General features: G+C 41.0%; 1 protein-coding gene across 11 annotated transcripts in view; it reads left to right on the top strand.

Moving 5' to 3' along the window:
- The window catches only part of POC1B (POC1 centriolar protein B), a 95157-nt gene that overhangs the window by 853 nt on the left and 67204 nt on the right, over positions 1–27100 (top strand). For 6 of the 11 annotated variants that reach the window (XR_013350679.1, XM_077845762.1, XM_077845758.1 and 3 more), the window contains exons 3-4: positions 20264–20435; positions 24600–24779. Coding sequence is in view for 9 of the 11 variants with exons in the window: in XM_077845762.1 (XP_077701888.1) it covers positions 20264–20435; positions 24600–24779 (352 nt within the window). In the remaining 2 variants the exon portion in view is untranslated. Of the gene's footprint in view, positions 1–214; positions 236–326; positions 5607–15971; positions 16773–19891; positions 19915–20263; positions 20436–23921; positions 24013–24599; positions 24780–27100 lie in introns of those variants that run through there. The other 5 variants (XM_077845764.1, XM_077845763.1, XR_013350678.1 and 2 more) reach the window with 5 other exon arrangements.

Here is a 27100-nt window from a genome sequence, read left to right as displayed (position 1 = left end):
CTCCCCTCCTCTCCTCTCCCCTTTGCTCCCCTCCCCTCCGCTCCCCTACCCCGTCCCCTCCCCTCCGCTCCTCTCCGCTCCTCTGTTCTCCTCCCGACCCCCTCCCCTCCGCTCCCCTACCCCGTCGTCCCCTCTGCCCCCCTACCCCGTCCCGTCCCGTCCCGTCCCGTCCCGTCCCCTCCCCTCCCCTCCCCTCGAAACTCCGAGGACTTTCGCGGACTAACCACCAGGAGGAGTGAGTGGGCAGGGGAGGGGTTTGTCCTCGGCCCGGGAGGGGGGAGGGGGGCGGGGGGCGGGGGGAGGGTGGGGTGTTGGCTGCAGAGTTTGTGAAAAGTTGTGAGCGGAGCGGGAGGAAGCGGGGAGAGAGAAGCTGTGGCTGCGCCGGACGCCGAGGCCCGAGCGGCGGCAGGTGACCCCGGCAGCCGCCCCGAGGCTCGCCCCTGCCGGAGCCCCGAGCCCGAGCCCGAGCCCGAGCCCCAGCCCGAGCCCCCTCCGCGGGCCGCAGCCCCCCTGCCGGCGGCGCCCGCGCCCGTAGCCATGAGGGTCCGGGTGGCCGCGAGGTGGACCTGGGCGCGCAAAAGCTGCCTGTTGCTGGCGCTTCTCTCCGTGGCCTATATCGTGGTGGAGCTCTCGGCCTCCACCTTCCACGCCTCCCCCGCAGCCGACCTCGCCCGGGAGCGGGGCCCCAGACAGCTCGCAGACCCCCGGCGAGAGGCAGAGGACTTGTCCCGGCCGCTGTACAAGAAGCCGCCGGCAGACTCCCACGCGCTCGGGGAGTGGGGAAAGGCCAGCAAACTGCAGCTCGGCGAGGGTGAACTGAAGCAGCAAGAAGAACTTATTGAGAGATATGCCATTAACATTTATCTCAGTGACAGGATTTCCCTGCACCGCCACATAGAGGATAAGCGAATGTACGAGTGCAGAGCCAAGACGTTTGACTATCGCAGCCTCCCCACCACCTCCGTTATCATCGCCTTCTATAATGAAGCCTGGTCGACCCTGCTGCGCACCATCCACAGTGTCCTGGAGACCTCCCCTGCAGTCCTTTTGAAGGAGATCGTCCTGGTGGATGACTTGAGCGACCGAGCTTATTTGAAGACGCAGCTGGAAACGTACATCAGCGACCTCGACAGAGTCCGCTTGATCAGAACGAGTAAGCGCGAGGGGCTGGTGAGAGCCCGCCTCATCGGGGCCACTTTCGCCACTGGGGACGTCCTCACTTTCCTGGATTGTCACTGCGAGTGCAACTCGGGCTGGTTAGAACCACTCTTGGAAAGAATTAGTGAAGACGAAACAGCAATCGTTTGTCCCGTTATAGACACCATCGATTGGAATACTTTTGAATTTTATATGCAGACCGGGGAGCCCATGATTGGTGGGTTTGACTGGCGCCTAACCTTCCAATGGCATTCCGTCCCCAAACATGAGAGGGACAGACGGAAATCGAGAATTGACCCCATCAGATCGCCCACCATGGCTGGAGGACTGTTTGCCGTCAGCAAGAAATATTTTCAGTACCTTGGAACATACGACACCGGAATGGAAGTGTGGGGAGGTGAAAACCTTGAGCTGTCTTTTAGGGTGTGGCAGTGTGGCGGGAAATTGGAGATCCACCCGTGTTCCCACGTGGGCCATGTGTTCCCCAAGCGGGCACCATATGCTCGGCCCAATTTCCTCCAGAACACTGCTCGGGCAGCGGAAGTGTGGATGGATGAGTACAAAGAGCATTTCTACAACCGAAACCCCCCAGCGAGGAAAGAAGCTTATGGTGATATTTCTGAAAGGAAATTACTACGAGATCGGCTGAAGTGCAAGAGCTTTGACTGGTATTTGAAAAACGTATTTTCTAATTTACACGTTCCAGAGGATAGGCCAGGCTGGCATGGAGCTATTCGCAGTATGGGAATCTCTTCTGAGTGTTTAGATTATAATTCTCCCGACAACAACCCGACAGGTGCCAACCTTTCACTGTTTGGATGCCACGGTCAAGGAGGCAATCAATTCTTTGAATATACTTCAAACAAAGAGATAAGGTTTAACTCTGTGACAGAGTTATGTGCAGAGGTTCCTGAGCAAAAAAAACACGTAGGGATGCAAAATTGTCCAAAAGACGGGTTCCCTGTTCCAGCAAACATCGTTTGGCATTTTAGAGAAGACGGGACCATTTTTCATCCACACTCGGGGCTGTGTCTTAGTGCCTTCCGGACACCTGAGGGTCGATCTGATGTTCAGATGAGAACTTGTGATGCTCTAGATAAAAATCAAATCTGGAAGTTTGAGAAATAGAGGAGCACAATAGCACTTTTCTTTCTGAGCTGACAATAGCTTCAAGAAAGTCAAAGAGCCTTTAAAGAATCTCAGTGAAGATTGTATTTTATCAGAAATCACTCACTGGTCATCTGCGAGAGCTCTGTGAAAGCTGTGTTTCATTTTGGTATAGAAGACTGAAAGTGGGTGCCTAGAGAGCTGCTGTTTAATATTTCAAAGTGCCTTACTCATACGTTGTTTTATTTAAGAGCTTTGTCAGTATGGTTTCTTCTCCTTAAAGAAGTTGACTGTGAATTGAGATACACAAAACATTTAAGCGCCAGACTTGATACTAAAGAATGTAAAAGTCTAAGCAGAATGAGGGATGATTTATGTTGACGAGTAAGTTTGTTTGCCCATCCCTTTAACAACAAAACTCGCAAATGGCGGGGTTTGAGCTATTGCTGTTTCGGTTGTATATAGGATTTGAATTTCTTTTAGCCAACACATTACATTTTAGGTGTTATTTCTTTAATTTTAATTTTTCTTTAATCAACGAGAAATCAAAGAAAGTTGATCTTAAGGAAAAAAGTTTAGATGTATGTTTCATTGGAAGAGGGCATTAATTCGAATGTGAGTTTGGAGGTCTTTTTAACATGCAGACATCTCGGAAAAAAGTACACCCGCATCTGAATGAAACGGGGCCGTATTTACATTCCACACTCGGTGAGCTATTACACTTCACTGATCTGTATTGATACCTCATATTGCTCTGAATTTGTAAGCTGTCCTCTCTGTGAACTCTTTTTGTGTGTGGCGGGCATTTTCTGGTTGCACTTCCTTAAGTTATGAATGTCCTGGAGAGGGACTCATTCACAACATTGTGCTTCCCTTTGTTAATGCTTGATTGTTTAAAGTAAACACAGTTGTTGGCTCTCTGAAGTTAAACCCAACTGTGTTTACTGAAATGTGTGAAACTGAAAGTGGGCCCCAAGCTACAAAGGCTGTGGGGGATTCTTCGAGTCATTCTTCCTGATGAGGAAGGATTTATCATAAACCAAGGAGAAAGACTGCCTGGGCACTGGTGAATAATGCTGCCTTGCAGCCTGTTTTCAGGCAGCTTTCAGAAAGTGGGTGCATGAATGAATGATGAATGAATCAATGAATGAATGAATAGCTCAGCCGTGGTCCTTTCATGATTTTGGTCCTGTCATTTGACCAAAAGACTCTGTTTGGGTTTTAGTTTTCTCATCTGTAAAACGTGGGTGCTGGATTAGATCTCAGAGATCCCTTCCAGCTCTGAAATGTTGTGATTACATATTACAATCAATCTTGCAGTCTTTATAACACTTTTTATGTCCTCACTTTTAACACCAATAATGTGGAGCAACTTTCAGTCCAGTTATGAAGCTGGAAAAGAGGGAGTTTTAAAATTAAGTGAGCTGAAGGGCACCTGGGTGGCTCAGTTGGTTAAGGGTCCGGCTCTTGATTTTAGCTCAGGTCATGATCTCTGGAGTCATGGGATCGAGCCCCACATCTGTGGGCTTTGTGCTAAGGGGGGCTCCCACATGAGATCCTCTCCTTCCCTCTGCCCCTCCCCACACTCTCTCTCTCTCTCTCTCTCTTTCTTTCGAATGAGTAAATCTCTAAACAAAAATTAAGTGAGCTGAGCTCAACTGAAGTGGTTTAGTTTGAATTGAGTGGAAAGTTGTGGTCAGTGTTTGTATTCATTTTATTTTGACAGTTGTTGAACCAATTTTGTTTTTATCTTTACCCTTTCAAACTCTAAAAGTAATCTTTTGGCCTAAGAATATGAATATTTTCCAAAACAAATTATTCGATAAGTAAGTATACTCTTTTTTTTAAAGGAAAAAAAGTATGTTTACTACTATTATTTCAATGCCATATCCAGAAATCACAGGCTGAGTTTAGGATTAAATCTCAATTAGTTTGCTTTGGTCCAGATTTATGAAAAATGCATAGTCCATAGAGAATTAACCCACAGTATTCATAAGTAAAGTTTTTTCAGTGTGTACATGATGACTGGAGGGAAGAAGCTTAGCAAAATGTGAATTTAATTTCAAAAAGTAAAAGTGCTGTGTATCTTGAATATTTTATTTCTCTTTTGCTTCTTAAAATGAAAGTGCGTTAATAACTTTCATTAAGTTATTTAGCACCCTTAAAGTTTATCAAAGAATTGTCCAAATTTCATGTGCAACATACATGGCTATGGGTGTAATTTAAGAAGGACTTATAATAATACTCTGAATGTTGCAAAAATGGTTGACAGCAGTTGTTCTCCTAAACCCACCCTCTTCCTCTTGCCCAGTCTACTTTTTAATTCAAATGACCCATTCTCTTTTTGTTTATTTATTTTTTGTTCTTGTTAGCCCCCTATCAAACAGAAAAAACTAAAATTGATGTGTTCTGAAACTACTTATTGGAATTATTTTATTCCAATATCTTGCTGCTTCTGTCAAAAAATTAAGGGGTCATTGAAAAGTAAAGTACTTGATTGTTTACTTATTGCCTAAATTGCAGGACGTGACCTATTAATGTTTTTGGAAGGAATTTTTGGAAAGTGTCTTATGTATATCAATAACTTGAAAGTGTCTGGTTGTTCTTTCCTCCTGATAGTGTAGGTAGCAGAAGAAAGAGACTTCCATATTTTCATCTATAGACATTTCCGATTTAATTTCAAAAACACACGGTCAAATTGCAAACAAAATTTATTTTGAATTCCCTAGTTCCAGTTTATTGGTACCAAAGTTCTCTTTTGCTGTTGACAATTAAGAGTTGACCTTTTAAGTTACTTTACATACTAATAACAGTTTCAGTACGATATTTGGTAGACAAGAGGTTTCCATTTTAAATGGTCACTGTCATTTAGTGTACAGTTTTATGAGTAGATTGTCTAAATCGGCATTTCTAGCAGTCCTCTTTTAAACAAATGGTAACCTAGTCATCTGCAGGATCTCTGTAACTCAGAATAACTTGTTTGTAAAAGAAGATCTGTTTACTCTCCCGGGGGTAGGTTCCTGCATATTCATTTTATGTTGGCAAATCAGACTTTTCCAGGTTGAAGTCAAGAAGTTATTTTTTAAGTTGTATAGTCTTAGTGGTTTTAGGATCTCAGTTTTAATTAATAAAATATTTAGTGTTGACTTGTTTGTCCCTTTAAATTGCTGTTTTAATCATATTTTTAAAAGAGCACAAAAAATGTTGGGGTTCAGATTAATCTCTTTTGAACAATGAATTTTTTTTTCCTGTATGATGAGCAGTTTCCATCCTCTTTTCTCCCTTTGTTAATGGTTTTTGCAATATTGATTAAGACATAAAATAAAATGTGTGGCTAATTATTTTTGCAAATGGATTCTAATGATTTTAGTCTGTGGGGTCATTGTTCCTATTGTGCACATTTGTTGATGGTAACAGAGGTGAGTTAAGTTTGTAATTATTTTGCTTGTTTGAAAATATGGACAGAATATTAAAAAGTCAAAGTTCCTGCATTATTTTGCAAGGTGTCATTAACCAAGTATTCTGAAGTGGTGTTAGCACTATTAATGCATGCATTAACTATTTATAAACAAACAGGAAATGATCCCCCAGGGCTCTGGGACCCACTGGGGAAACAAGTGAGCACCTGGGCACAGTAACACCAATTTCAAAACCTTAGGCTAAAAAGAAATATGTCTTTTCTGTAAAGCACATAGCCTCACATTTCCCTTAACCTCCTCTCTGCATCACTCCATCCCAAGTGCCTTTCCTGTCCACCAGTCACGTCTCTCCTCCTCCTTAGTGATTCTGCCCACTGCCCTATACCCCTGCATCTCCGCAGCCTGGGAATTTCTCTTCTGAGTGCGCAGTGGGGAATCACTATGCTAAGACGTCAGATGTCTTACAGCCACGTACTTGAGCTCAATGTTACTTTTACTGATCTTTTGTTTTATATATAGTTTAAAAAATTACTATAAATACATATGTTATAATCTTGCTCTCTTACTAAGTGATGGCAATCCTGTGCAAATCATTTTATCTCTGTTTCAGTTTCATGAAAGTAAAAAATGACTGGGAAAATCATAGAGACAGTACGTAGTGTTTGCCAGGGGTTGGGGGAGGGAGGACCAGAGAATTGTTGCTAATGAGGATGGGGATTTTTCTGTGGGCAGGTGGGGATGTGATGAGAATGTTCTGGAATTAGATAATGACAATGATTGTACAACTTTGATTTTTTTAAAAAATATTTTGTTTATTTATTTATAAGAGACAGAGAGAGAGAGAGAGAGAGGCAGAGACACAGGCAGAGGGAGGAGCAGGTTCCATGCAAGGAGCCTGATGTGGGACTCGACCTTGGGACTCCAGGATCACACCCTGAGCTGAAGGCAGATGTTCAACCACTGAGCCACCAGGCATACCTCGTTGTACAACTTTGGGTAATAAATTGAATTATAGCTGTAAGTGGAAATCAGTTTTTATTGGAATTTTTTCCTAAAATTAAGGAAAAACTTCAGTCAATCCTTTTGAACAGGAAGTAGGAATTATTATAAAAGGTGAAATGAGTTTGTGAATTGTGTAGAACTGAAGAGTAGACAAGTCCTTACAAATTGCTAATAATCAGACACTACTTTTCCTTTTGTGCCAAGCTCAGTCACTTTCTCAGGTTGGCCTGGTAGAGTTGTCTACTGCAGGCCAGGGGGTGTCCTTGGCTCTCTGGTTACTATTCTAACTCTCTTGTTTGCATGTATCTAATCTTGTTCAAAGGGGGAAATGGGAGGTACTCTATTTATTTAGTACTTCTTTATTTAGTTAATGCTGCTGTGTGCCAGATGCTGCTTTATGCCTTGGGTATACATTCAGAAGTGAACAAAACACATATGCTTCTTCAGATGGAATTCACAGTCCAATGAGAGAGACAAATATTAATTAGTAAACACACAAATCGTGCAGGTACAACTGGAAACAGGAAAAGGTGAACACACTGTAAAGAAAAGAAAGAGTTCTTTGAAGAATAACAGTGGTGACATATGTTTTTGGGATCAAGAAACACTCCTCTGTGGGAGTTCAATTTAGCTCAAGGCCTGAAGAAGGAGTTAGCGAGGCAAAGACTAGAGAGAGAATAGCATATGCAAAGACAAAGGGTGGGGAAGAACTTGTCCTTGATCAAGGAAATAGAAGGCCAGAGGCACCTGGCTGGCTCATTCGGACAGAAGAGCATGCAACTCTTCATCTCAGGGTTGCGAGTTTAAGCCCTAGAGATGGGTGTAGAGATTACAGTTGTGGAGAGTGATTATCAATTGTATAAGGAGAAAAATGAAAAAAAAAAGTATATAGTGTGTGTTTATATATATACATATATATTTTATATATTATGTATGTAAAAAATTTTCAGAAAAAATTACTTAAAAAAAAAAAAAAAAAAAAAAAGACCAGAAGAGATAGAGTCTGTAGCTTTGGGAATTGAGTTTCCACGGGAAGGCGGAGGCAGTTTGGGGAAGGTCTTGGAGGTTAGACTAGGTCAAATGGTGGTGCTTTAAAAGATAAGTTTATGTCCCTGAAACCTGTAAATGTGACCTTGTTGGGGGGGGGGGGGAAGAGTCCTTTCCAGATGTAATTAAGTTAAATATCTTCAAAAGAGATCATCCTGGATTATCTTGGTGAGCCTTGAATCCAATGACAAGCGTTCTTATGAGAGACACACAGAGGAGATAAGAGAAGAAGGCTGTGTGAAGCCAGAGGCAGGGATTGGAGTCATGCAGCCATGAGCCAGAGATCTTCTGGAGGCATCAGACATTGGAAGAGGCAAGGACTGGGATCTCCTTTAGAACTTAGAGAGATTCTTGCCAGCACCTTGATTTTGTACTTCTGGTCTTCAGCACTGTACAAGAAAATTTCCTTTGCTTTGAGCCTCCCAGTTTGTGGCAACTTACTATGGCAGCCACAGGAAACTTAAGAGGCCATATTTTAGGAATTTGGTTCTGAAAGTTGTAAAAAGTTGTTGAAGGATTTTAAGTAAGGGAATGGCATGGTCTGATTTATACCTCAAAAAGATCATTGTGGCTATTATGTGGATACTGAACTATATTAGTAGAGAAATCAGTTAGGAGCTATTTTAGTAACAACAACAGGAGATGATGGTGGTTCAAATTAAGATGGTGGCCTTCAAATTAGGGCAGTACTCTGGGAAAGAGAAATTTGGGAGTTGTTAGCATACAGATGGTATTTAAAGTTGTCAAAAATTCAGAAATAACAAGTAAAACCAAGCAATCTCTGAAATAGAAATTAGTAAAAGTTTGTTGTGTGTATACCATAAAGACAGTTTGCAAACTGAGAATACTCAAAACATGGAATGAGGCTCAGAGGTACATTATAAAGCAGCTTTTGTAGTAAGAGAGCAGTGACTTTATTCTTCACGCTGATTGCTTGTAATATTAGAATTTTCTTAAATGATAGGGTATTGGTCAGCAGTTAACCTTGGGAAACAGTTCAAGTTTTGCTTATGATTTCCAGAGACATAAGCAAGAAATGACCCAGGTCAAGTTAGTTTTACAAAATAAGCTAAATTAATCTTTGTTTGTATGACTAAATAGGTTTTGTCTGCTCAGGGAATTTTCAAGGCTGGCCTCCATTTGTTTTTGATTTTTAGCAGTAATGGGAATATTTGAGATCACCTGGGAAGAACGTAGAACAATGAGGGCAATGGCCCAAGTCTGAGTCCTAAAGATCTCCAACCTCTAGACCAGAAGAAGAAATGGCAAAAGAATCTAAGAAGGAATAATCAGAAAGATAGGAGAAAAACCATGACAGTAGAGTATCACGAAAGCCAAGGTCCAGGGTGGAGTAGAATTGTTGAATTGAGAGGAGAAGATACTAGATAGTCATTAAGGGGGTGGGGGTGGGGGCCTGGGTAGCTCAGTCAGTTAAGCACCTGACTCTTGATTTTGGTTCAGGTCATGATCCCAGGGCCGTGAGATTGAGCTCCACATCAGGCTCTGCGTCATTAGGAGAGCGGGGAGGGGACTGTCGCAGAACTAAGCACTGCTGGGCAGTGTAGAAGATCCATGTGAAATGAGTGGTTCTGAATTTACAGTGTTTCCAGCCTGTTTGGGGGTGGATCTAGCCCTTTTCACTGGTACAGATATGGTCCCAAAAAAAGGCAGAGTGATTGGGACTTGGCTGGGGAAATTTGAAGGAAAGAGGGAGGGCCAAGGGATTGAATATATGTGTAAGAGAGTGATTATAAGTTGGAGAGAGAAATAAAGACAATGAGAGAGCCTCAGGAGAGAATATAGGTCAACAGATTGGAGTTCTGCCCAAGATAGAAGTAACTTGACTCTGCTGTAAGGAGTACTGGTCGTCAGGATGCTGGCTTTCAGTTCATGATCTGAGAATGTTCAGGTTCTGCTGATTACAAGATGCAGGGTGTGGCCACTGAACGAGTTGCAGAGGAAGTGTGGAAGAAAAGGGCTTTGGAGAGTCCTGGTTGTCCCCTTGGTCTGAAGTGCTCTTCATTTTCACTCTGCTTGGCTGGCTCCTTCTTGTCCTTCATCCCTCTACTTAAAATACTACTAATAACTTATCTAAATTAAGTATTCCACCCCCACACAAAATTCTCTTTATGACTTCCTGACTTATCTTTCATGTCTGTTAGCACAATTTAAAATGAGATGTTTGCCTGTTATTGACTTGTTTGCCTCTTCTTCATCTGAATGCAAGCTCCCTGGTTAGAGATTTTGCGTATTTTGTTACTTAGGACTTTCCCCGCCCCTCCGACAATGCTTTATGTGTTGTAGGGGTGAGACATCTGTTGAATGAGCTAATAATATCAGGAGTTGGAGAGGAAAATTGTGACCCGACGTAGGTGAAATGTGAAAGAGAAAATGATTGCCCCTTGAGAGGGTTTCAGGGAACTTGGGGCTCCCAAGCAGAGTCAGGCATAAGTGGTTGAGGAGAAGGGACTTTCAGGGAGGAGAAGGTGGGTATAGGGAGAGCATCTAGTGGGTGTTTGTCTGGCCCAGCGGTAACTTTTGGAAAGGAGAGCATAGGTGTTGGGTCAGCCCGGGGGATATCCAAGCATTCTGGGGGTGAGTACATGTGATTGATGATCAGAGGGGCTCAAGGCTTCTACTTCTGGTCATGGCTGAGAGAAACAGAACATAAAGTATGGCAGATTTATACCTGATAGCCTTTTAGAAGGTGGTGGGCTCTTGGGTTTCACAGGGTGGGTTGGGAAGGATCGAGGAAAGGGGATGGGAAGACTCAGTAACCTGTGAAGTGTTTCCATCCTTTTTTACAGATGAAGGTTCAGTAACTTTGCTGAACTCTATAGGGCTAGTTTGGAGTCTGATTCCTTTTAGACCATGCTTACTACACTAGTAAGATAATTACTTAGTGTCAGCTAGAAGGAACACATAATTAAATATTCCCACATTCAGGGCAGAGGAGTGTTCAGTTAGTGCCATCATTTATTTATATTATTATACAGTACTTGAATAGCACAAACTAATTCTCAAAGTAATAAAGTTTATCTAGTGAAGATTAGAATATTATCTTTTTATTGGGCAGCCTTCTTTTATCTAAGTTTATAGATGTATATGCTTGGGAATTACATATTTTTTTTCTTAAAAATAATTATAGAGAACTCCTTCTTGTAGATTTCCTTAGAAGATGTCCTTGTGTATTTTTCCTTGAAGAAGATAGCCTGGAATTTCTTTTTATGACCCAAAGACCAGTACGAACCTGGAAATGCAACAGGAAGTACAAAATCTTGATGCCCTCAAACTAGAAATCTGAGTTTCTGATAGTGGGGTATGAATGGGACATAATCAAAAGGACCTCTGAAATAGTTGAAAGGTTCAAGAACTTGTATATAAGGTGATCTGAATTATTAGGACTCTCTTGAATATGGGGCGGAAAGGCCTGAGAGGGATATAATCCAAATGCACAAAGTTGTGAAAAATACTATATTGTGATTACAGACTTTTTGGTAAGTTTAAAAACATGTACTCTTTGACCCATTCATAATTCTTTTGGGAATTGATCACAGTGATATACTTGCACACATCAGAAATGACACAGGTACAGTACAGTATCATTTGTGAAAGGGCAAGATTGTAAACAACCTACATGGGGTAGACTGGTTAAATAAGTTAAGGTGTAGCTACAATAGAATACTATGGGGATCCCTGGGTGGCGCAGTGGTTTGGCGCCTGCCTTTGGCCCAGGGCGCGATCCTGGAGACCCGGGATCGAGTCCCACGTCAGGCTCCCAGTGCATGGAGCCTGCTTCTCCCTCTGCCTGTGTCTCTGCCTCTCTCTCTCTCTCTCTGTGACTATCATAAAAAAAAAAAAAAAAAAAAAAAAAAGATATTTAGAATACTGTGTAGCTATCAAAAAGATGGCTTATTCCCCTCCAGTCACAAATGGGTAGTTGGTAATCCACTTGCTTGCCTGCCTGAAAACAACTGTAAAATGATACAAAATATATGAGGCAACCATAGTCAGGCATTAAGCAACAGAGCGTGCAAAATTGTAATGATCCCTTGCAAGGAAGGAAACACACAAGGGGAACCCCAGAACAGGTACATCAGAAACATCGGCAGCAGAAATCGTAGTTCTAGAAGTGATTCTGGAAAGAAGTACTCCAAGAACATGGACACATATTAGAGGGCATGGAGGCAAGTTTAAGGAGCTCTTATTAGCCAAATTTGGAATAGGAGGAGGGTCATAATAAATAATGACAGCTATGGATTATAATCTGAGTCCATACTGATAAATAAAAGAAATAGAAGAAAATTAGATAAATAGAAAAGATAAATTAATAAATAGAAGAAAAGGGAAAGTTCTTCCTTATAATAAGAAGTTAAATTATATATTTGTTCATTAGTTAAGTTATTAATTAATATAATTTCTAATGAATTAGTAAATTGTGCAAAGAAGGATGGGTTAGAAAAACATTAAGGATGTTCAAATTGTGTGACAGCTCATTGAGGAATAGGGTATTTAAATAGTTTTAAATTATCTCCCTACAAACAACTTACTGATGACAGAGGGGAATGATACTAACTTTAAGAGGCAAAACCCACCCAAACCAAGTCATTAAAGTAAATCTCGCCAAAATTGGAACAGAGGTCACATACACCCTAATATGGATGATAAGGGCACAATAAAACTTGTGGATTTGCTATCAAAAATACATATCCTGAATCTAATCGTGAGGAGCATCAGGAAGAAAATTGATGAACAACCTCCAAAAGTAACAGATCTGTAGTCTTTAAGAATATCAAGGTCAATAAAGAATATCAAGTCAAAAAAATGACTTAGGACATCTTTCCAGTTTACAGGAGACTAAAGACACTTGGCACTTAATACAGTGCATGTCCTTGGATTACACCATGGACTGAGGAAAATAGCTATAATTGACAAGGTCTATATATAGACCGTGGATAAGCATTAAGAATATATTAAATAGCACTTAATTTCCTGACTTCGTTAACTGTACTATGATCTATGTCAGTGGAGTATCCTTGTTCTTAGGAAATACATGCCAAAGTATTTGCTAGTAAAGAGACATTACATTTCTAACTTTCTTTCAAATCGTTAGGGAAAAAAATGCATATATAAGAGTGTTTGGAAAGAGACTATAAAGCAAATAAGAATGTCAATGATGGTGAAACCTAAAGTAGAGGATATAAGGGAGTTTCTTGTATTACTTTGTAACTGTTCTGTAAGCTTGAAATAATCAAAATAAAGTTTTACCAAAATAGGAAAAGAGTAAGACACTTCTGTGTTCTGATAAAACTTGCTCTCCAATATATTATACTAAGTGGGCTGGTGGGAAGAAGATGCAGCAGCAAAAAGCAGAGTGGCAGGGATAACGTTACCATTTGTATAAAAAATACATGTGAACAGACATATATTTAAGCACATAGGAGGATACTCCAGAAATGGTTAATATTGGTTGCCTCAAGGAAGTGGAACCAGGTGGCCAAGATCTGGAAGGAGATTTTGGTAAATACCCATATCATGTACATATATTACCAATTGAAAAGCTAAGCTACTTTGACAACAGACTCAAAAATTGGAAGCAATGCCATTTCTTTCCAGGATATAGTATTCCTGATGGAGCAAACCTCTAAAATAACTTCAGTTTTGGTTAAATCAAAGTGCAAGAGATCTCAGGTTGACTAAAGTTATTGCTGCTTAGGGTGACACAATAACTACTGACCTTTTGGACATTATGGGAAGCAAACATGTTCTCCATTAGTATGTTCCTTGTTACCTCCAGAGACTCAGCACTGGCCTAGGTGAGCACGGACTTTATGTTTTCCTTTGTCCTGATGAAGATTTCTTGAAACAGTGAATTATTGTTATAGGATATAAATAGTTTTTTTTTTTTTTATAAATAGTTTTTCAAATGAGTAGATTTGTTAGTCTTTTCTCTTGACTTCCTGCTGTTGACATTTTATCTCAAAATAGACCAGTTAGATGATGAATGGTACAAGCTTTGACATTTTAAATTATGTGGTAATGTTTATATAAGGTGTGGCTCAGTAGAAATGTATGAAAGCAAATTCCACATTGACCTTATACAACACTGACATCGAAAGTCAAATACCTTTTATGATCATGGTGTGAGAGTTTGGTGGGATCAGGTTAAGGAAGTATGGATGAAAAATGTGGAAGAAATATAGAGTGTACCCAGAGCCACGGCCTCCCCTTTAGTCCAAACCACAACTTTCTCCTAACTGGATAATTGTTGTAGCCTCCTAATTGATTTCCTTCTTCAATTCTGTCTCCCTACCTCCTGTATATTCTGCACAGAGCAATTAGAGTGATAGTTTAAATTTTTTTTCTAAATGTTTTATTGAAATACAAGATACGCACCCAAGTTGGACAACTTGAATAATTTTTACAACATGACGTGCCCATCTAACTGACACCCAGAGCTAGTACCCCCAGCAGTCCCACCCCTGCTGCCTTGCAGCCGCTGTCCTCCCTCCCTGTCCCCCAGTAATCTGCATACTGATTTCTAACTCCATTGATTAGTTTTTCTACTTCTTGGACTTCATCCAAATGAAACTTCATTGCACAGGAGGTACATACTATGAATATAAGACAGTTTATGTATCCATCTTTGATGGATAATTTGGTTTCTAGTTTTGGCCTATTTTGGATCATATTGCCACAAACATTATTATAGGTCTTTTGCTAAACATACGTTAAGAATTTCTGTTCCACTGAATGGGATTGCTCAAACAGTAAGTGTATATTCAGCTTCAGCAGATACATCAAAATAATTTTCCAAAATGGTTATAACCACCAGCATTATATGAGGGTTCCAGTGGTTCACGTCTTCATCAAGGTTTGGTATTATTTCTCTTTTTCACTGTAGTCATTCTGACTATCTCATTGTCATCTCACTAGTGCTAACTCATTCCTTCTGGTTTTAATTTGTATTTTCCTGGTGACCAATTGAATTGACCACCTTTTCATACATTTATTGACCATTTGGATGTCTTCCTTTATGAAGTGCCCATTGAAGCCTTTTACCTATTTTCCTGCCTTTTTAAAAAATTTTTTTTGTGGGATTCTTTACAGATTCTGTGTTAAATGTAGGATACATGTGTTGTAAATATCTTCTTTCACTCTGTGGCTTGCCTTTTCACTCAGTTGGTAGTATCTTTCAATGAACACAGTTTCTTAATTTTAGTGTAGTACAGATTATTACTTTTCCTTTAGTAATTTAATCATTTTTATGTCATGTCATCACCTACGCCAGTGGTCATGCAGGTATTCTCCTGTGTTCTAGTCTAAAACCATGTCACTCTACCTATTGTATTTTTATATCTATAACATATATGGAATTATTTTTGTATATAGTATAAACTGAAAAAGTCAAGATGTATTCTTTCCCCTTATGAATATCCAATTGACCTAACATCATATTTTGTAAAGACCATCCTTTTCTTACTGTCAGAGTGGTAATTTTAACTCAGATCATGAGATCCCCTCCTTGCTCAAAATCCTTTAAAGGTTTCCCATTGCACTTAGCATGAAATACACATTTCTTACCATGGCTCTGCCTGGCACCTCCTTTCTTCTCAGCTTTTACCCCCACTGTTCTCACTCTGTGGACATGCTGGTCTCCTTGCTGCTCCTCAGTCTTTCAAATACATTATTATCTTGGACAGTCATTTGTGGGGTTCTTTCTGCCCCGAGAGTGTTCTTCTTCTACGTGTTAGCCCAAATCGCTCCTCACTGCACTCAAGTCCATGCTCAAATGGGCATCTGGGTAGCTCAGCGGGTTAAGCGTCGGACTTTTGGTTTCAGCTCAGGTCATGATCTCAGGGTCGTGAAACCAAGCCCAGCATGAGGCTCTGTGCTCAGTGTGGAGTCTGCTTCAGTTTCTTTCTCCCTCTTTCCCTGCCTTGCCCCACTCGCATGTGCATATAACCTCTCTAAAATAAATAATACATTTTTTAAAAGCCTTTTTCTCAGGAAGGATCACTAACCACATAACACTATGAAGGAAGAATATATGAAAGTCCTCTGAACATGTGTGATCTTATCAATGAACTGTTTCACGATGATGTCAGTGCATGCCAGGCAGTCTGTTGTCAGGTTCATCAGCTCTCACTGTATTTGGAAGCAGGACTAATTATCATCTTTGTGACAGGTAGCAGCTCTTTTACGCCAGTGTAACTGTTCTCTCTTCATTGTTTTTAGCTTTTGAATTTGAAGAAGTAATTTTGAAGACTTCCATTTTAAGAACTGTGAAAATTGTGCTACCCAAAACCTTCACCACTATGTGTTCTTAAATGAATGTTAATTTCTGAGCTTGGGATTTTGTGGATTTGTCCCTTTTTTTCTTTCCTCAAAGAAGAAGTTATTTGCTATAAATGCTGCACCTCCAGATTGTGTATTAAAAGGACATTGAAAAGAAAAAAAAAATAAAGGGACATTGGTTATTTTCAAGCTTTCTTAGTTAGAACTGTTATCTGAGTGCCAGGCTGTCATTGTACTGTTTGCTCTCCTGAAATCAACCATTTCTAATTGCCAGTTCAACAAATCATTTTCAGTTTTCTCTGTTGTCTTTCCAGCCATTACAGTCATTTGGAATAAAAATTCAATTTCAGTAAAAAAAAAATGAGTTAAAGACCTAAATGTAAGACCTAAAACCATGAAATTCCTAAAAGAAAACATCGACGGTAATGTCTGACATCAGCTTTAGTAATGTTTCTCTCGATATGTCTCCTTAACCAAGGGAAACAAAAGCAAAAATAAACTATTGGGACTACACCAAAATAAAAAGCTCTTGCACCTCCCTTTCACCATACACAAAGATAAACTCAAAATGGATGAAAGATCTAAATGTGAGACAAGATTCCATCAAAATCCTGGAGGAGAACACAGGCAACACCCTTTTGGAACTCAGCCACAGTAACTTCTTGCAAGATACATCCACGAAGGCAAAAGAAACAAAAGCAAAAATGAACTATTGGGACTTCATCAAGATAAGAAGCTTCTGCACAGCAAAGGATACAGTCAACAAAACTCAAAGACAACCTACAGAATGGGAGAAGATATTTGCAAATGACGTATCAGATAAAGGGCTAGTTTCCAAGATCTATAAAGAACTTCTTAAACGCAACACCAAAGAAACAAACAATCCAATCATGAAATGGGCAAAAGACATGAACAGAAATCTCACAGAGGAAGACATAGACATGGCCAACATGCACATGAGAAAATGCTCTGCATCACTTGCCATCAGGGAAATACAAATCAAAACCACAATGAGATACCACCTCACACCAGTGAGAATGGGGAACATTAACAAGGCAGGAAACCACAAATGTTGGAGAGGATGTGGAGAAAAGGGAACCCTCTTACACTGTTGGTGGGAATGTGAACTGGTGCAGCCACTCTGGAAAACTGTGTGGAGGTTCCTCAAAGAGTTAAAAATAGATCTGCCCTACGACCCAGCAATTGCACTGCTGGGGATTTACCCCAAAGATACAGATGCAATGAAACGCCGGGACACCTGCACCCCGATGTTTATAGCAGCAATGGCCACAATAGCCAAGCTGTGGAAGGAGCCTCGGTGTCCATCGAAAGATGAATGGATAAAGAAGCTGTGGTCTATGTATACAATGGAATATTACTCAGCCATTAGAAACGACAAATACCCACCATTTGCTTCAACGTGGATGGAACTGGAGGGTATTATGCTGAGTGAAGTAAGTCAATCGGAGAAGGACAAACATTGTATGTTCTCATTCATTTGGGGAATATAAATAATAGTGAAAGGGAATATAAGAAAAGGGAGAAGAAATGTGTGGGAAATATCAGAAAGGGAGACAGAACATAGAGACTCCTAACTCTGGGAAACGAACTAGGGGTGGTGGAAGGGGAGGAGGGCGAGGGGTGGGGTTGAATGGGTGACGGGCACTGAGGGGGGCACTTGAGGGGATGAGCACAGTGTTATTCTGTATGTTGGCAAATTGAACACCAATAAAAATAAATTAAAAAAAAAGTTCTTGCACAATGAAGAAACCACCAACAAAACAAAAAGGCAACTTAGTGAATGGGAGACGATATTTGCAAATGATATATCTGACAAGGGATTAATATCCAAAATATATAAAGAACTTATGCAACTCAACACCCAAAAAACAAATAATCTGATTAAAAGAGGAGCTGAATAGACATTTTTTTCCCAAAGAAAACATACAGATGGCCAACAGACATATGGAAAGATGCTCAACATCACCAATTATGAAAGCAGAAATCAAAACCACAACAAGATACCACCTTAAACCTAGTCAGAATGGCTAGAATAAAAAAGACAAGGCATAAGTGTTGACAAGGATGTGAAGAAAGAGGAGCCCTCATGCACTGTTGATGGGATCATAAATTGTGCAGCTACTATGAAAAACCGTATGGAGCTTTCTCAGAAAAAATTAAAAGTATCTGATCCAGTAATTCCATTACTAGGTATTTACCCAAAGAAAATAAAAACACTAATTTAAAATGATATATATACCCCTACGTTTACTGCAGCATTATCTACAATAGCCAAGAAATGGAAGCAACCCAAGTGTCCATTGATAGATGAGTAAAGATGTGATACACACACGCACATGCACACTGGAATATTACTCAGCCATATGAAAGAATGAAGTCTTGCCATTTGTGACAACATGGATGGACCTTAAAGGTATTATGCTAAGTGAAATAAGTCAGGTAAAGACAAATACCATATGATTTCATTTATATAGGGAATCTAAAAAACAAAATGAACAAACAAAAACAGAAACAGACCGATAAATACAAAGAACAAATTGTGCTTGCCAGTGGGGAGGGGCACAACAGATGAAGAGGAGTGGGACGTACAGAAAATAGGATAATTTATAAAAGTCTGAACATGTATGATTTATTAATGAACTGTCTCCCCTATGCTGTTGTGATTCCTTGAGGTAAGGGATTGTGTCTTAATTCTTTGTGTAGATCTTATTTGCAGCATAATACTTTAGAACTCAAATAGGGTCCAAAGTTGTAATGCGTATGATAATTCATTGTTTTCCCCATTTTGTCTACATTAGCTCCTGAAAATTTAGACTTTAATATAAATATTTAATAATATTATGAATTGTGGTAGAACATCAACTTTTTGTATTTTTTTAAAAAGGGGTAGTAGAGAGCATTATAGCTTGAAACTTCAAAACTCACTTTAACTATTTTACATAGAACTTGCATAGGACGTGCATAGGCTAAGTCCGGGTGAATTTTATCTACGGCTAAAGAAATTAGAAGATTTTCAGTGACTTTATATTCTCTTCTAACAGCAATACTAGTTGTATTTCAAGTTTATAAAGTTGCGTTTTTTTCTAGGAATTCTACAACCTAGATAGTGAATCTCATTGACCTGTTGATTCCTGTTATTGAGATAATTTGGTCTCCATGCATATATAAAATTTGGTTTGGAAAAAAAATAAAAATAAAATAAAATTTGGTTTGGGGGCAAGAGTTAGATCTATCTTTCATTCGTTTATTCGTTTATTCTTTGAAGCATTTATTTCCACCATTGATTGCACTTGTTTTTATTTCCTTAAAGCCTTAAGCTAATGTCTGACATACACAATTCTTTTATTAATTGTAGAATGTCATAAGAGAGCAGAAAGAGACTTTCAAGATCACCTTATTGAGCTATAAAAGACATTACTGGGTCAATTAGCAGAATTGGAAAACAGTTGGTAGATTAAAGTATTGTCAATAATAACTTTCCTGAGGTCGATACTGCCACAGGCATGTGAGAGAATATCCTTATTCTTAGGAAAACACAATGAAGTATTTAGGAATAAAGGTGCCATGATGGTGTATTTACTTCCAATGGTTCAGGAAAGAAAAAATGTGTTTGTGTGTGTGTGTGTGTTGTGTGTTGTGTGTGCGAGCTTGCAAGCATATGGAAAGAGTGAGCACAAGTGAACAGAAGAGTAAATTATAAACCAAAATATTAACAACAGGCAGATCTGGCAAAGGGTATATTAATCTTCTTTATACTATTCTTATGTTTCCTCTTAAGTGTGAAATTATCTCCACATCAACAGTTTTCAAAACTCATCTCATCCGACCCTCTCAGGAAAAGCATTCACTCTGTGACAACGAGGTTAAGTAACTTTCCCAGGCAGCCTGAGAGTTAGAGACAAATTTCTCCTAGTCCCGTGGACTGTGTTACACTGTTCCGCCACCTTCTAGTAAATTGTCACTGAGCTCCAACCCAATGGCAGGGGCCAGTGATCCTGACTTGTGGTAGCATAGGATGCAGCCAAGCTCACACATTAATGATGTGGCTTTGGGTTACTTTAAAAATATTTTTCCACTGCTTGGTCAGCCCTACAATGTCCAGTCCTCTGGTACCTGGACGTCTTGTTACTAGATATGCTGCCCCATTGTAATGAGACATGCCTACATTTGCATTTCAACAATCAGTGGTTTGTTCTTCTCTTTCCTAATAGCTACGGCTTCTTGGGATACGTTTCTCATGCTATGGAATTGCAAGCCACAAGCCAGAGCTTTCAGATACGTGGGTCACAAGGATGTTGTAACCAGCGTGCAGTTTTCTCCACTTGGAAACTTATTGGCATCAGCTTCACGAGACAGAACTGTTAGACTCTGGATTCCTGATAAGTAAGAGCAACAAATAAATACCTGCTATGCTGTGGACGTACGAATGTGAAAGAAAACGAGCCTGGCTGCTCCTCCACTTCTCAGGAATGCCTGAACTCCCATACCTAGTCTGAGTCACATGCAGGATGTGTTGCACTTTTCCGAAAGCTAGCAAACTATTTCATACTACTTTTTCTTCATCTTTAACTCATAATTATCTCTTCTATTTGAAACCTATTTCTAACTATGGAAATATGCTTGATTTTTGGGGGGAGGGGTTAAAATTTTGTTTTGTTTTTGGCAGGGGGATGGTTATCAATCTCTTTATAAATCTATGGTAAACTTCAGATTGTCTCCCCAGAGAGATACACACTGACATATATAACTGAAATTTTTTAGTTTATTCTACTATTGCCCATTTGTGGATCTGTTGGGGGCCTTTGGATCTCTATTAATCCTGTACCAGAACTATTCTTTGGTGCATGTCATTCATTATTGGGCTCCAGAGTTTTCTTGCTAAAGAAAGTTTCTGACAAATGTGTGAATCATTGCATTCGTGTAAGGTCCAATCCTGTTACAACAAATCTCTCTATAGGAGGCTTTTTAAATCCCAGACGTGATAGCTTATCTGTTTTAAGCAATTATTGACCCATGATTTTTTTAAAAGCTTTTGAACTCTTTTTTTTTATGGAATTCTCAGTTATATGTTTTCAAACACACATGAAGATAGAACGAATAGCACAGCAGTCCCTCCCCCCTTTACTCCTCCACCACATCCAGCAGCTATTGGTATCAGTAGTTATTAGTTGTTTCACCCATCCTCTTGCTCTCTTCCCTCTCTCTCTCTCTTTTTTTTAAGCTAGAGTATTTTTAGAACAAATCCCACAGATCATATCATTTCCCCTCCCTAAATACCTCAGAGAATAAGAATTTGAGCGTTTTCCTTGGCTCTATTATGGCAGGATTTCATTTGTGGTATATGACTAAACAGTCTCAGGCACTCCCAAATGAAAGTTCACAGGGCATTTCCGTGCCAGGAGGCCCTTCTTTTTTTTCTGCCACCACCCAAGGGAAACGCCATGCTGAGAAATCTGAACGTTAACCTGATGGCAGCAAAAATGACTGAAAAGAAGTGACATGTTATAATGCCATTGTGGGTGGCAACGTAGAGGGGAAGTGGGAAAGAGGGAGACTGGTTTGGGGTCCAGAAGGGAAGCTGTTCTAAAATCTTTAATTTGGGGGATTTAGGATTAGTGGTTCTACTGTATTCAGCATAACACAGCTTCAGTCTCCCATTACCAGTTCAAGGAATTCTCAGTGAACAAACTATACAAGGGTAGATGTGCTAAAAGCACACCAAATTGTTAATTTGTATGAGTTAATCTAAGTGTAACAGTTAGGCTTGTGTAGCTATCTCTTGGTCCACTTTCCAAATCATATCATTTTGGGGCCAGGGAAATCATGGATCATAGCATTGGGATGGAAACTGATAGATCAGTTATTGCTGCATAACCATCCTCAAAACTTAGTACAATAATTGTCCTTTTCCATAATTGTGTGGGTTGTCTGGATGGTTCTTTTACCCCATTTAATGTTGGCTCTTACTCATGCAGCTTCATTGAGCTAGAGGTCCAGCACCTCACTCATATGCCTGGGGCCTGCTGCTGGCTATTGGCTGGGGCACCCTGGCCCTCTGCCCTCTCTGCACCAGGATAACGACTTCCTTAGAGCATGGCAACTGCGTTCTAGGATAGTAAAAATGAAAGCCACTAGACCTTTGAAAGGCTGGGTCTGACACTTCTGTGTCACTTCTCCCTCATTCTATTGGTCAAAGTAAGTCACAGCCCAGTTTGAACAGGAGAGATTGATAGATTCTACCTCCTGTGGGAGGGGCAAGCATGAACAGGGGTAAGAGGGGTGGTAGGTGGTCATATTCACAAACATCACTCACACCAGGTGACTGGCAGGCTAAGGAAGAATAGTAGGAACAAGCATGGAGGCAGTTCTGGCCTGGAGTTCTTCACAGCAGGCCATCAAGAGAACTTGGGCAGACAGGGTAGGTAAATGTGTGGGAGGCAGAGAGCAAATGCCAAGACAAGGTGGGGGAAGTACAAACCAGTTAAATGGCAGCATAACAAACACAAGGCACTCCTTTTATGGTTTCTTACATGCTTCCTGTTGAGACCGGATCCAGGGGTCACCAAGAGGCAGGCCCTTTAGAAAGAAGGCAAGCAGGGTAGCCTGCTGGAGAGTGGAGTGTAGAACTCAAGAGCAGGACAGATTGTGATGATTCGGGCTGTCTCCTGGCTTCCCGGTCACGGCAGATGCCATTCTTTCCTTTATTTTGTCTATGCTGTATTCTTGAATTCAGGCCAAACTATACTCCTCACTGCCACTCATATAACTTTCTGGCAAAATGTCACTGAATGTTCCTTCCCATTTTCTTTAATATTAATTTTCATTTTTCCTAGTATGTGATCATGTATCAGGTGATGGAAACTGAGGACAAAGTCAGTTTTACCTTCTACAGACCGCTGGAGGGATAAGCCAGGATGGATCTGAGAGCTTTGAGTAGTGACTCTTCCCAGTGGAATTCAACAAAATGTATTGAGCTCTTTTCATATGCCTGATATTGTGCTAGACGCTGGTTTTATAGGGATGAATAAATCATCATTCCTGTCCTCCAAAAAACTCATGGCTTGATAGAAGAGAATAGGTCTTTTTTTTTTTTTAAGTACTGTATTATGTAATAAGCAAAATAGATGCAGCAGATAGGGAACAATTAAGCCTGCCTGGATTGGTCAAGGGGGGTTGGGGCAGAGGAAGCAATCCAGGCTGAGAAAAAGCAGTAAGTGCAAAACCAGAGGTGTATTTGAAGCTCTGCGACTGTTCTGAGTCCAAGGTTCAGTGTACCGGCAGGATGCCTTGCCGGAGAGCCTGAGCATTCTACTTCTCCTTGGAGGGCAGCCAGCGACACGTCCATGCTGAGATTTACGTGCTGAGCATAACACTTTCAGCAAGGTAATAAGCAGAGTATGTAGGTGACTGGAGGGGGTTAAGAGATTAGAGCAGGGAGACCAGGTAAGAAGCTTTTGCAATAATCTTGGTGAGTGATATGGAGGCTGTGTCTCCCTTAACGTAAGCACAGCTGGCATAGAAAGAAGAGCTATCGAAAGGGTATTTGGGAAGGGATAGCAGTATCACTATCACTCAGTCCGTTTGTGGGAGAAGTGGAGCAGTTGAGAAGGCCTTCCAGGCTCTGCAAACTCTGTTTCCCGATGTTTTTCAAACAGTTGCATATAAAGATGACTTCCTGATGGGAAGGAAGGTGTCTCCCTAAGACACTTCAGAGAGTGTCTTGGGGACTTTGGAATGCTGACACAAAGTAGTATGTCCCAAATGCCACCTTCCAACTCCAGTGTATCTGCTAGCCTGCCCCTATTTTAACATTTCTCCTTAAGTGCCACATATTATTTTCTCCATCTTTTCTTTTCCTATTCTCTTTCTCTCACTCTAGTTAAAAAAAAAAAAAAAAGAAGAAGAAGAAGAAGCAGCATCTGAAATTTCAAAGTGTTGAGAACTGGAATGTGTTTTGCTTGTGAGTGTAAGATTGGGCCTGGGCTGAGCAAGGCCTTCGATGCACCCCGGGGGGTCTTAGTTCTCATTGAGAACAGAAACCCCAAGGTCAGATCACCTAGACCTACATTCTGTCAGGGGGAAAATGCCACGAGGGGCATCTCTTCCCTCCCAGCCCAGACAGCCCGTCCACACAGGTTCCGCGTGACCCCAGTTTGAAAGCACCCTCTTGGAGCTATTAATTTAATCTATGTTAGCTTTTCTAGTTGCAGGCCCTTTAGAGTATTTATTGCTATTTCTAGAGGAACAGCAGGAGCTTAAAATTCACAGTTGAGATTTGTTCAAAATATTATTCTCTAGCTTCCAATTGAAACAAAAACAGCAAGTGCATTTCTGGGTGGGACCACCAAGGGTCTTTCTTGTTAGATTTCAGTTGTGACTTTAATTAATAAAACCAGCTTTTTAAAGAGTGTTGATGTAGAAACTTTTTATACTTTTGTTAATTTTTTTATAGGAGTTAAACTTTTATATGTTTCAAAGTCTGTATACTGATTAGATATTGATTATAATTAAATCAAGTGTTACAAGTATTAAACTATTTCTTTCCAGGAGAGGGAAATCCTCTGAATTTAAAGCTCATACAGCTCCAGTTCGAAGTGTAGACTTTTCAGCTGACGGCCAGTTTCTAGCTACAGCCTCTGAAGACAAATCCATCAAAGTATGGAACATGTATCGCCAGCGCTTCTTATATTCCTTGTACCGACATACACATTGGGTACGCTGTGCCAAGTAAGTGAAATTTCGAGTTAAGATTTTCCTATTTTTTTTCCTGTTATAGTCCACGTTTACCCTCCCTCCAAACCCCAGAAAAGGGGATTGATGACAAATTCATTAATTCATTCATATAGCAAATATTTATTGTGTGTCTGCTATGTGCTGGGAAGACTAGGAAACAAAACAGTCAAAACCCCTCGTCATAAAGCCTACGTTCTAGAAAGAGGAGATAGACAATACACAGGTAGGGGAATAGATAAATTAGGTCAGATGGTGGTAAGTAAGTGCTATGGAGAAAAAGACCTGGATTGGCTGGGGAGGAGGGGGCTGCAGTTTTAAACAGGGTGTTCAAGACTGCTTCACGAGAGGAGACCTAATGGAGGAGAAGGGTCAAGGCTTGAATCCATGTAGGAAAGGATTGCCCTGGATTAGGGGAAACCAGCACAAAAGCCCTGGGGCGGGAACCTGGTGACTGTTGGAGCACAAGCAAGAAGGCTATTGTGGAGCAGAGTGTGGGGAAGGAGGAGAGCCCAGAGCGAGGCTGCAGCCAGATGGGCAGAGGTTGCCATCTACTCTCAGGGAGATGGGATGCCCCTGGAGCGTGTTCATCTCTGACCGACACCTGAATGGGATTGCTCTGACTGCTGTGTGGAGAACAGGCTGTCAGAGTCAGGGCAGAAGCAGGGGGAGGGGGCGTCGTTAGGAGGTTATGGGTAGTAGTTCACATCCTTACTGGGACCAGGGTGGTAGCAGTGGAGATTTCGAGAAGTGGTTGGGTGACAGATGTAGTATGAGGGACCAACAGAACTTACTGTCATGTATTGGATGTGACAGAGAGAAACTGAGAATGACTCCACAGTCTTTGGCGGTAGGCTGTTGGGACAAGAGCTAATAGCCACGGAGCCTTTTCTGTTCTTCAGACACGCTGGCAAAGTACTTCAGATATTTCCCCAGCTGCCCTGGGAGGGTTGGGCTATTGTTTTATTTTCCCCATTTTGCAGAGGAGGGAACTGAGTTTCAGAGTTCAGGTTAAAGCTTGTCTAGTTGAAAGTGATAGAAACCTAGAGAAATTCTTTTTCTTCTCTCAGGGTGGCTAATTGACTGATGTTTGGTTACCTTGGAATAGAGCGGGGGCCCCTAGAACCAGGGTCTGCGATGCCCACAGTCTCTCTCTAATCCTCTATATGGCCTCTCTATTTTCTCAAATACCCTGGAACTGAGGCTGAAGTCCTCACAGCTTTGTAACTGGACAGGAAAAACTTCTCCTCCTCCAGTTAGGAAAGTACCAGGGGCAGCTCCCAGCTTGGATCTTGTGCCCATCCCTTCCCCAGGCAGTGAGATACTGTGGTTGTCTCAGGTGAACCAGGCCCCTGAGACCAGTATCCCAGCCAGCTGAGTCCATACCAACCATGCATCCTGGAGGTGGAGAGAGAGGACAGCCCTTAAAAGAAGGGGACTGGCATAGTCATGGTCACTGGGGGAGAGTCTGCAAAGCCTGCAACAAGCAGACTTTGTGCATTCTGTGTGAAACAACGTGCCCGGCATCCCCAGCTAGGATGCGCTGGAGGGGGAGTGGGAGCCCAGCTCTGTGTTGCCTTATGTCCCACACTCCTCTCATCATGCTCTCAGTGGGACATTATTGTTCAGGTGTTGATTATAATCTACGGTAATGAGTCTAGGAATAAAAGAGATAGACCGAAGGTCATACTTTTAGTCAGTAGTTTCTTTTTTCTTCTAAAGGTCTCACTTACTTTTGGCTCTGGCCATCTCAGTCTTATTTCTATATATGCCACCTTGCTGTGTGGTCAAGAACATGGGCCTGGGACCTAAATATATAGGTTAAAATTCCAGCCCCACCACTTAGCAGCTGTGTGACCTTTTGGAAAGTGACCTAACTTCTCACTGCCTTAGTTTTCTTACCTGTACGTAACAGTAGCCTGATGATAAGAGTAACCCGCTGCATAGGTTGTCATGGTATTTAAATGAGTAAATATACATGGAGTATTTAGAATCATGCTTCCCACTGAGTAATCACTAGTTAAATCTTAGCCATCATCCTCATCCTCATCATTGGACATTTCAATCTTGTTTCATTTTTAAAAACATTGTGTAACTTGAGTTGATCATTTTTTCCCACCTGAGGAGGTAACGTGTGATGGTCCCAAGAGGCCGGTCAAATCATTTGTATTTATTTATGAAATGATGTTGGGAACAGAGATCTACCATCCAGTGGATCAGACCCGGAGAACTGACAGAGGCACAGGAGACTAGGCCGGAGACTGGGAGTCATTATTTAGCTCCCACTGGAACAGACTCTAAACATGTTTGGCAAAGAC

Source organism: Canis aureus, chromosome 13 (genome assembly GCF_053574225.1).
Source record: "Canis aureus isolate CA01 chromosome 13, VMU_Caureus_v.1.0, whole genome shotgun sequence".
NCBI lineage: Eukaryota > Metazoa > Chordata > Mammalia > Carnivora > Canidae > Canis > Canis aureus.
Note: the sequence above shows the minus strand (reverse complement) of the source record. Positions and strands in the feature narration are given on the sequence as shown.